The following is an 11,599-nucleotide window of genomic DNA, read 5'->3' as shown; positions in this document are numbered from 1 at the left end:
GACCCGGGGTCCACTTCCATCGCTGCTTCGGAAACTCTGTGCAATTATAACATTCACCCACGGCAGCGAAATAATCCGTGATTCTGGGGGATTTTTTTTCTAGAAGACTTTGAATTTCCATCTCTTGACGCCGGGTTAATATCTGGCATTTTCATTGTTTTTCTCTTTCGCCGCAGCCTTTTAAAGTCTGTGGATGTTGTGCGTTTATTTAAAATCGAGTACAAAAATGTATAACGGGTGTGTTTCCTGGAACGTGAACCTGGTGGTTTTAATTAACCGGACAGCATTCTAAAGCCATTTGTATACAGCCAGTTCCTACAGAGCAGACTGTATACGTCTCGGAGGAACAGATGATGGAAGCCTGCTGCGACGCTAGCTATGGGGAGAATACCGCAGGAAAGGGTTAACACATTGTGGTCGACGGGGCCAGCTGGCGGAACGGAGCGTCCTCCGAGACACCAGGCTGGCACCGTGTGCGAAACACGGCTTCATTACAACACTGAGCCGCCTAGGGTTTCGGCGAAAGGCGTCTGGCTGTGTGTGAATATGACGGGCAGCTGGGACCATGAGATTTCTCGCACTCCAGCTGCTGCAGTCTAACTCTCGTGACACTCAGGCAGCCAAACGTGGAGTCACAGAGCAAGCTGCCGCTGGAGGGAGGCCTTGCGTTCATAAGACGTCCATACTCAAGAAATTTCGTCGGTGCCCAACACGCACATGCCGATAACGGCAACGTCAGGCCAGCTGGTTAACCGGACCAAATGCAACCATTCCTGCTAATTCGTGGACACTTGGCTACTGTGTGCGTTAAAAGAAACACATCCATCAAAGCAGAAGGTTAGGTAATGCGGCTGGAATGATTTCCGGGTAAATATAACAGATCGTATCAATGGTGCAGGATCTCGCGACATCAGTCAGGGACATGTTTGGGCAGAAACCTCTTGGAGACGACGACACGCAGTCTGCCGTGTACAAGTGTCTATATTTACACAGTACACTCACTTTCCGACGAGGACCGGCGAGATATTACTTAGAATCGACTTTTCCGGGCTCTTAACTCTTTCGTGGCTTTATAAATATCTTGTATAAGTTCACGGTAAACACAGAAACCCAGAATCCCGGCAGATCGGCCCCATTCGGCCCCGTCTAGTCGCCCGTTTCTCCTGCTGAAACCTTAATCGGTCGTTGGTCTCGTCTTAGATTCAGGAGCCGTATTCCTACCCCATGCATGTTTACATTCCCTTGCTGTATTACCACTTCTGCTGGGAGGGTATTCCAGTGACCTACTACCCTCTCTGTAAAGCAAAGCAAGGTATAGGGAATAAGCACACCCTTTGAATTTTCCGACTGTTATCCCATCGTCCTCCATGCCGGACAATGCATAGTGACATTTTTGTCCCCAGAAATGTTGTTTTTTGTCAGTTAGGTGTCCTTCCTCCTGCACGCCTTCTCCGGGGTGGTGAACACCGTCGCACCGTCGTGTTATCTCCTTCATACCCCAAGCAAGTTAAATGCAAATCCAGCTCAGCCTTTTGAATCTGTGATTGTAAGAAGCGTGGTAAATAATTACACGCGGGCTCGGAAATAGAGGACAAAATAATAATGTATTTCCATCAGCTGAAACAATCCCCAGGACTTTCATCGGCCATAATAATACCCAAAATCCGGGATGGGCATCGCAGAATCCTGGTGGGTGGGAGTGCACATACACACATGACATTGGCATGTATCCGCAGCCATCGTCATATTATTCTATCCGTAACGAACGTAACCACGACCAAAGGATTTGCCTTAGGAAGCAGCAGCAAAGCAGTACGTGCAGCCTGTGTACATACATAAGCGTGTGTGCGTATAAGCGTGTGCGTACATAAGCATGTGCGCGTACATAAGCGTGTGTGCGTACATAAGCGTGCGTGCGTACAAGCGTGCGTGCGTACATAAGCGTGTGTGCGTACATAAGCGTGTGTGCGTATAAGCGTGCGTGCGTACATAAGCGTGTGTGCGTACATTAGCGTGTGTGCGTATAAGCGTGTGTGCGTACATAAGCGTGTGTGCGTATATAAGCGTGTGCGCGTACATAAGCGTGTGCGCGTACATAAGCGTGTGTGCGTATAAGCGTGTGCGCGTACATAAGCGCGTGCGCGTACATAATGGATAGAGCTTTACGGGTCCAAAAGGAGATGGCATTAAAGGGGATACCTTTCGTTGGCCAACGCAGAAAAAAATAAGCTTTAAGGGCTTCGGTGGTTTCTCCCTCAGCTGAAATCATCTGAGCCATCTAAAGAAGAGACCTCTGAGGTTCGTAAAGCTTACATGACCATAGATGTTGGTCCAATAAAAGGTATCACCTTCGACTTAAGACTCCATCTAGAAAAAAGGATCCGGCCACTTTATGGAGACCTTCCTGATTTAACAAGTCCTTCTTTTGAAAGGGGGGCACCTAAACGCAATACCACGACGCAAAGTGAGATCAACGACCATTTTCAAGACCAAATATTAGTAGTTTCGCAAAAAAGGTATGATTATGCCCCGCCTGTGTATCTATCGCACACCTTACTGGTCCAGGAATATTACCGGCAGCCGGCAGATGGCTTACATTCCAAACCGGGTGATCTGTTTGTTACAATGTTACTAGCGGCCACGATATAATTGTCACTGTAAGTGAAATAGTTTTCCCTCTGGTTTGTTTGTTTCTTTTTAAGGGGGGGGGGGGGTGTTTGCAGATGAAGTCACAGGTGGGATTAGGTCTTGTGCTGTGGCCCCTCCCTGGGGTAGCAGCAGGGGGGTAGCATGGAGCAGTGGGAGGTTTGGGATTCAGCGTTGAATGAGAAGGGGGTGTATATATATAGAGAGAGAGGAAGCTTTAGGTTGCATTGGTTTAACCTGCACAGACTGAGAGAGGAGAGTGCCTGCTACTGAGTCTCACAGCCTGAGAGCTGCACATCTGTACCGGGGCAGAAATCGGTGGGAATTGCACCCTCCAGACGGACAGGGCTCTTAAACATACCCAGGGCTGCTATCCAAAGAGCCTTCAGCGTGCCGTGATCCCAGACAGACAAGCGCAAAGATGCCCGGCTGGTCAGGAAACTGGAAAATGAAACACTCTGAGAATTTCGAGGAGCTGCTGAAAGCTTTGGGTGAGTGAGAGCTTTACGGAGTAATCTGTTAATTGCCCCTCAGGATCTGGATTCTGGGGATTATGCTGCCCCTTAGGGCTTGGCCGACAGTTATGCCATTAGGACACACACCTCTCATCTTTCCCTAATACAGAGACCAGGACACACACCTCTCATCTTTCCCTAATACAGAGACCAGGACACACACCTCTCATCTTTCCCTAATACAGAGACCAGGACACACACCTCTCATCTTTCCCTAATACAGAGACCAGGACACACACCTCTCATCTTTCCCTAATACAGAGACCAGGACACGTACCTCTCATCTTTCCCAATACAGAGACCAGGACACGTACCTCTCATCTTTCCCTAATACAGAGACCAGGACACGTACCTCTCATCTTTCCCTAATACAGAGACCAGGACACGTACCTCTCATCTTTCCCTAATACAGAGACCAGGACACGTACCTCTCATCTTTCCCTAATACAGAGACCAGGACACACACCTCTCATCTTTCCCTAATACAGAGACCAGGACACGTACCTCTCATCTTTCCCAATACAGAGACCAGGACACGTACCTCTCATCTTTCCCTAATACACAGACCAGGACACACACCTCTCATATTTCCCAATACAGAGACCAGGACACGTACCTCTTATCTTTCCCTAATACAGAGACCAGGACACGCAACCCCCCCCCCCAATACATAGACACCGGGACACACACCACTCCCCCCCTCAATACACAGACACCAGGACGTGCACCTCTCACCCCTCCTAATACACAGACACTGGGACACGAGCCTCTCACCCCTCCTAATACACAGACACCGGGACACGCGCCTCTCATCCTTCCTAATACACAGACACTGGGACACAAGCCTCTCATCCCTCCTAATACACAGACACCGGGACACGCACCCCGCCTAATACACAGACCCCAGGACACGCACCCCTCCTAATACACAGACACCGGGACACGCGCCTCTCACCCCCTCCTAATACACAGACACCGGGACACGCACCCTTCCTAATACACAGACACCGGGACACGCGCCTCTCACCCCCTCCTAATACACAGACACCGGGACACGCACCCCGCCTAATACACAGACCCCAGGACACGCACCCCTCCTAATACACAGACACCGGGACACGCGCCTCTCACCCCCTCCTAATACACAGACACCGGGACACGCACCCTTCCTAATACACAGACACCGGGACACGGACCTCTCTCTCTTAATACACAAACACGGAGACGTTTGCTCCGTCCTTCCCAGGGGGTTGTTATGGAAAGCTGTGTATGAGCTGGTGCCACGTGCCGTGATAAATTACCCGGGGGAATCTGTATTCTGTCTCTGGCACTTGGAAGGAGGTACAAGGATATACTTTATATTTTATATACATAAAGCATCAGCAAGTACAGACTTGCCTCCAGTCACCAAGGACCTCTCCCTACCCCGCGTGGGATGCCATCTCGATACAGTATCTGGTTGGCATTATCTGTGTATCTGCCTGCGTCCTTTTGTTGCTTGATATTCACAAGCCTCTGTGGCAAGGCTCTGGTTACTAATATCTGGCACATAATGAGTTATATTAGCCTGATGCGGTTTATTTAGCTACGGAGCGTCATGGGTTTATTTTTAAAAGGATTTTCACTTAAGAGGACTGTCTGGAAATTGGACGATGCAGGTTATCATGTGTTAGAGGCTGTCTTCAGGCCATGTGCATGTAATTTACTGGATAGTATCAAAATGTGCCATCTTTCTGGTGGCAGGAATACTGCAGCTAGAAGTGATGGACAAAGAAGCCAGTTCATGACGTTTTATTCCCAGTATATTATAGGTATAGATAATATTTTGAGTGGCGTAGACATGGTTTAGAAAAATGTGTGACGGTAACCCAACTCCACACGCAGATCTGGAAAGCATCTGACACTCTCCGACCCTGGCACTCTGGATGGCTCATCATTGATTTTACCAAAGCTTTGCCGCGTGTCACACGCATTTCAACACCCTCATTCCGCATTCGGAATTCTGGTGGTAACCTAAAGAACATTGATGCTTTAGTGAATGTAGCTTGGGGGTAGAGTCAGAATGTTACTCTTGGAGTTTCTTGCCCCACTTTGTTGGGGGTAACTGTTAGATTCACAAGTTAGGTATTAGTAACCGACCCTGTTGGATCTGCACTTCTGTTCATACTTTAATGTTAGTCTGACGCATTTAGATTAAGAGCACTCGGGATGTTGCCTTCCCTCCTCCATAACATGTCATATCTGAATGAAAGGCTTAGCTGGCATCAGAGTTAGTGTCTCATTTTAAATGTAATTCTTTAGGGATGCCAAAAACTAGAAAAATGTCCCAATGATAATATTTTGTCCTAATGAAATCAGCGGCGGACAAACAATGACTGGTGCAGAGACTCCACAGAGCCCCTTGTTTCACAATTAATCCTTTCACTGCCCGTGGGGCGTGCAAATCAATGTGTCGGTCGCGATGGGGTTAACACAGTAAATCCCCTTGGCGTGTAACACAGGGCACACACACAACAGGTGCAGGGGCATCAAATTCACCAGCAGGGGTTTCACTGTACATCGGAAAGGCCAGGAGCTGGCGATGGTTTTGGCATACGCCCAATGAGAGGGCTGCCAGCTGGAAAGGGGGATTTGTTTTAGCGGCGAACATGTCACAAGGCACAGGGGGGAGAAAAAAAATACACATTTCTCACTGCAGGGCTCCCTGGCAGCCCCGGAAAATGAATGGGATTTAATTGTTGAATGCAAGACACAGCATGTAAATGGACACATTGAGGCCGCTTTATCAGGGCCGTCCAGCTGTGAAAAATAACTCCAGAAAAATATCCCGCTGTGTTAAATGAAGTTCCTATTCTTTCGTTTATTTCTTTTACCTCTCCGTGCTTTCATTTTCTTCCAGCGCATTTTAAAATTAGATAACATGATGTGCTTTGCATTAGAGTGCAAGCTTCCAAGACTACTTACCCCTCCTTTAATTCTTCTATGCTCAACATCACTATAATATTTATCTATAAAAATTATATTTTAGTAACCCCCTCAACCACCATAGCGTCCAAATGTGTCAATCCCAACGTATATATTATTAATATATACTGTATTATATTTTCTCATGAGTGAATGCCAGTTACTGTATCAGTCTGTCTCGGACCTCCAGCTGTTAGAATGCCAGGAGATCCCGAACCCTTCCACATTGGAATTTCGAGATATAACTACGTATAATTAAATTAGTTTTTCCCCCATGGTTCGCATCCCTGCTGCCTATTCCCAGGCTGCGTCGACAATCCCTTTTCTTGGTGTCAGATTCCCACCTCTCCTGTTGATAGAAAAGTATTAATAGCTCGTGACTATGATTTAACATGTTGGATATTTAATACTCAGTCCTGCAAAATTATCCTTTCCTTTAAGATTTTTTTCTTAAGGAAGTAATTGGACCGTTTCTTGGCAATAACCCCCACTGAGTTGGAAAATTTACAACAGGTCCTCTTGATCCCCACTTCACCCGTGGTTTAACCCTTACTCTAGGAGTTGTTAAGGTCCACATCAAACAAAGGGAGGCTGGTCAATCAGTGGTTTTATTACTAGGTCACCAGCCAAACACAGCCATTGAGTCCTCCCCACTGATTATTGGTCAGCGTAAATCTTTTTTATGGTCTTACGACTTATCACTTCAGTGTTAAAAATCTTCTAAGGAGATCAAAGCTGAGATTTGAAGGCTCCCTTGGTTAACTTTTTTCCATTTGTGGTCCAGCCTCCAAGCACAGATCTTGTATATATATAGTGTTATTTCTCACACCTCCTCTGCTAAGAAACATGGCTTATCATTAACATTCTTATACATGGAAACACTGACCTGTCTAAAACCCACATATCCAATGGTTTCCTTATATATCTATCTATATATATCTATATATATATATATATATATATATATAATACATCCATTAGTAAGTGTCCTGAGGTAATATGATCGGAAGTTCTACTCAGTTTAACCCATGAACCCAACACTTCCAACCAAAGTAGCCATTCATTAATAGACTTGTGAAGATTTATTTTTATGTAATTCCTTGAACTTTTGAGTTTCCAGCCACAGGAAATTAATAGTCACTGATGACTCAGGGATTAATGCGGCGGATCCAAACCCAAACCCCAAGCAGCCTCTCCTCTCTTGACATCACGTCAGAAGATTTGATAATTTGGCATTGTGTGGATGTTGGGATCTGTAATGTAACGTTTGCCAGCGTTCATTCCATTGCCAGACGGTCTCCTGAACTAACAAGGATCTTATTCTTTATTCATTCATTATGGACAGGATGGGATTTATATGTGAAAATGACAAGCGCATTCTTTTCCCTTTTTTTTCTCTGCATAAGGCTTGATTCTTCCTTCCCCTTGCTGAAATGACCTCCTTTTCTAGTTCTTGGAAATCATATGTCTGCTGTAACCCCGTGTCTACTCAGGCCACATGTGACATACAGGGCTTGTATGTAATGCTATTGTGCATTGTTTACTAATTAGCTGTCCATACCTAGTCCCCATAATCGAGGCTGAGAATGTAATAAATATCAAGGTCAATCTGGTCTGGTGTTGAGATCATGGCCCACTTATTGTATATTGGACCATAAATACTGAGAGCCTTGGGATCACACAGATATACCGCCATTCTATCCATCTTATCTTTTTTGCTCCTTGTAAGAAAACTAAAACTGAGTTTTCCAATCTCTTTGTCTTACAAGACACCTATGGGTTCTGTTGGCCAGTATGTTCCTCATCAAGTCAAGACAAAGCCGCTTCTCGTGGTCCTCTCAAGTTGTATGCGTTACTACACTTCACTTAATATTTTTTGTTATGCTGTGCAGTTGGTGATGCATAAAAAAAGGAAACAGTAACAAAACCCTGACAAAAAAGGATACAAAGTTGTTGCTTTTTTGAATTTTACAGCTTGGAGTTTAACAAACAAGTTATTACAAGGATCTGGAACCAGGAACGCTAGGGTTCCACAATGTCCTCAAGTATGTCTTCATCGCCTTTATGTCAATCTCTCAGGGCCTGAAAAGATCTGATTCAGTGAATGTATAGTTACTGTAATGGGGTATCAGTGTATTTTTTGGCAAGTATTCATTTATGCTACAGCTTGCCAAGAAAGTTTCAAGCAAACCGCACCTGGCCTAAGAGACACTGTTTTCTGCACCGTCTAGAATAAAATCCCGAGTCTGCAGTGACCTCAAAATTTAAAGTAGATCAGCCGCAGGTGTGGGAAGTTCACAAGAGATCTGCGTGGTGTGTGGGATGGAATTCCCACTCTGCCACACTCACGGGAGATCCGATGACAGATGGAGACGAGACTGTCCTGAAAGGATGGGTTTTGCCTTGTCTACAAACTGAAAGACCCTCTGACTTCTGTACCTTGTAGAAGTCACTTGAGCCCCCTCCCATCCAAACCTTAGATGGAGTATGTTTACGCCTTCCACAACCTTTTGTCTTAATTAGCATTTTTTTTCGTATTGTCTCTTATCTTTTTTTTTCCGTGGTCTCCCCAGGTGTCAATGTGATGCTGAGGAAGATTGCCGTGGCTGCGGCGTCCAAACCAGCAGTGGAGATAAAGCAGGAGGGAGAGTCCTTCTACATCAAAACCTACACCACGGTCAGGACCACCGAAATAAATTTCAAAGTTGGGGAGGAATTCGAGGAGCAGACTGTGGATGGCCGTCCTTGCAAGGTAATGGCATGGAATACCCCGACACGACCATCCCTTCAGATTTATGTCAATTTTATATTACACAGATGCCAGTAAGATGAAACATACATTTAAGGTGGTATCTGAGGGCAGCCATCTTTTTTTTGTATATGTTACAAAGGATCACGTGGACATGTTGTCTTCCATTATCATGCCAAGGGCCGAGCTTAAAGCGCCAAGCCAACTTCACTTCTTTTGAAGGTCTGAATATTCCAAACGATAATCCTTAGAACCATTTGAAAGCCAAATGTCCTTCTCATTAATGTCTAGAACTCCACTTTCATTCTTTAATCCCCAAAAAATGGTAGGGTTTCTGAACCTGTGATTGGTGGGAATAAGTTCATCATCTACAGTATCTATCCCATGTTTCATAAAGTGCTGGGCAGCCACTTATGCATATTAAATAACCAACACGTACAAATGATTACGTTTCCCCTGTACGGGATGACTCACAGAGTTATTCTGGGGCAACTGCTCTGCTGGTGTGGCAAAAAAAAAAAAGACATAATTAACCCCTTTGAAGTCTCAACATTTTCATCTGCCTGTAGCTACCGAGCCATTGAATTTTATCCTAATTTATGGGGTTAAAAAGGGTCATTTTATACTTTTATTATATCATTTCCAAGGAAAGTGGAGATGCAAGTCTTCTTCCCCCCACGGTTCCAGTATTCTTGGAAAGAATTCTGAGATTTTAATTGAGTCCCCGGTTTAGAAATAACGGAAATGACTCTTCACAAGGAGGTCCGCTTCTCTCTGAAGCACTCTGCGGTCGGGTAAAGTGAGGTTATGTTGAATCTCTGCCATAAAGAAATTTAGCACCGATACACGTTTGTGCCCGGGATGTATTAGCTCATAAGACCGGCTGGCCTCATTTAAACTGATTTCACATGTCTTGAAGATATGCTGAGACATCTCTTTCCCCTCTGGGGACAGCAGCATTTACTCTGTGGGATACTGATTAACCCTTTTATATACACAAAACCCTTCTTAATTCTCGGTGTAGCTTTCTGTTCTCACACCACTTGCATAAAATTATAAAAAAAAGACTTTGAGCAGACGGTTTATCATATAGAAAGCTAATTGACTTATTTCATATTAAGGCAATCTTTAAACTGTAGAATGCTAGCAGTCTTTCCAGATGAGGAACTGTGTAACATTGCATAGTTTTCGCTAGATTTGAATGTAGCATCATCACATTTTGATAACAAGGCAGGTTCTAGCATATGGCTCAGTGCCACCCAACACAAAGCCACCCAGCCATGACCACTTGCATCCTTCCCAGAGTCAGATCATGATCTGATTATAAAGGCAACATGGCTTGGTTTTCCTCCAGTTTAGAATCTATTCACTGTCCCTTTCTGAAAGCACTTTGGGTATTTGTTAATGATCATCTGTTTCCATATACACCAACTCAATGAGTAACCACTTGTAACTGCCGCATGTCTAATTGTTTCTCCTGCACTCATTCACTTTCAGTAGTCAGGAGGAAGATGAATCAGGGGGTTGGATAGGAAAAGAGCAAAACGTGTTATATTTCTCAGGAAAGGGTTTCCAGGAGAAGGTCGTTGTCTCCTACCAGTGATTGATGATTCCGGAAGTATTCAGCATCTCTGTCTGAAGGATGTGTTTCTAAATGCCTCTTTTTTTTTTTTCTTTCTCTAGAGCTTAGCCAAATGGGAAAGAGAGAATAAAATGGTCTGTGAACAAAGGCTTCTGAAAGGCGAAGGCCCCAAGACTTCCTGGTCAAGGGAACTGACCAACGATGGAGAGCTCATCCTGGTAAGTCACACTCATTTAGTAGAACCCAAACGCGCATCTTCCGGAGTGTTTCTCTGTTCCTCACGCTATTCCTTTAATTTCCTGATATTCCTTGTAGACTATGACTGCCGACGATGTTGTCTGCACACGAATTTACATCAGGGACTGATGACACCTAAGACCACCGATCCATTGATCTTCTTCCGAGAAACATCTAAATCTTCAGGAATGACTTCTTCTAAAGCAGAAAGTATCCCTTACGCAGCATTCACCCAGCCATACGTGAATTCTTACGTCGTTATTGTCTGAACCAAAACATCCATTTATTTCTTTTTAAATCTGAATGTCCACGTCCGTCCTGAGCATCACTGTATTTGTGATGGAAACGTGAAGGTATCGACCAAAACCAAATTCATATGCTAGGCTGTATTATATTGTGTGTTAATAACTGTAGATTGCTCTTGGACTTCGTAGTCATTTGTTATTGTGATTCCGCAGACCAATTTAGAATGTAATGCAATCACAAGCCACAAAATCCACGAGATAACGAAATCGAGCCATCACAAACGATGGATTCTTCTTCAACGAATCGGGCCATTTAACCATTAAGGCCTAAATTTGTAAATTCAGGAGGTCCAAATAGTCCATATCATCGGGTTGTTCACCATGAAAATTATGTAAAAGGGCCACTAAGAAGCCCTCTACTAAGTTAGCTACAAATGTATGGGTTTTTTTGTTTGCTTCCTTGGCTTATTTGTTATAGAGTCTAAATGTTCAACGTGTGGGCTGTTTCACTTATGAAACCCATTCTTGCCCCATTTTCATGATTGTTTGAGGGGTCATCTTAAAGGAAAATGACAAACTGAACACTTATAGTCTTTTAAAGCAGTATGCAGCATCTCATCACTCTTCTTTTTCCATGGTTTTGACGGAGTTCTTAATTTAT

At 44.5% G+C, this 11,599-nt stretch overlaps 1 protein-coding gene across 1 annotated transcript; it reads left to right on the top strand.

Annotated features, from left to right (window-relative positions):
• The first annotated feature begins 3,067 nt into the window (after nt 1-3,067).
• Nucleotides 3,068-10,822, top strand: LOC149280515 (cellular retinoic acid-binding protein 2). The gene is made up of 4 exons (XM_089500513.1): nt 3,068-3,137; nt 8,699-8,877; nt 10,558-10,674; nt 10,772-10,822. Exons 1-4 carry the CDS (start codon nt 3,068-3,070, stop codon nt 10,820-10,822), a joined length of 417 nt encoding a protein of 138 aa, XP_089356639.1.
• The last annotated feature ends 777 nt before the right edge of the window (nt 10,823-11,599 follow it).

This window comes from Sceloporus occidentalis, unplaced genomic scaffold (genome assembly GCF_023333645.1).
Source record: "Sceloporus occidentalis isolate IW3139 unplaced genomic scaffold, rSceOcc1.0.p SCAF_155, whole genome shotgun sequence".
Classification (NCBI taxonomy): domain Eukaryota; kingdom Metazoa; phylum Chordata; class Lepidosauria; order Squamata; family Phrynosomatidae; genus Sceloporus; species Sceloporus occidentalis.
The sequence above is the reverse complement of the archived record's forward strand: the minus strand, read 5'-3'. Positions and strand labels throughout refer to the sequence as shown.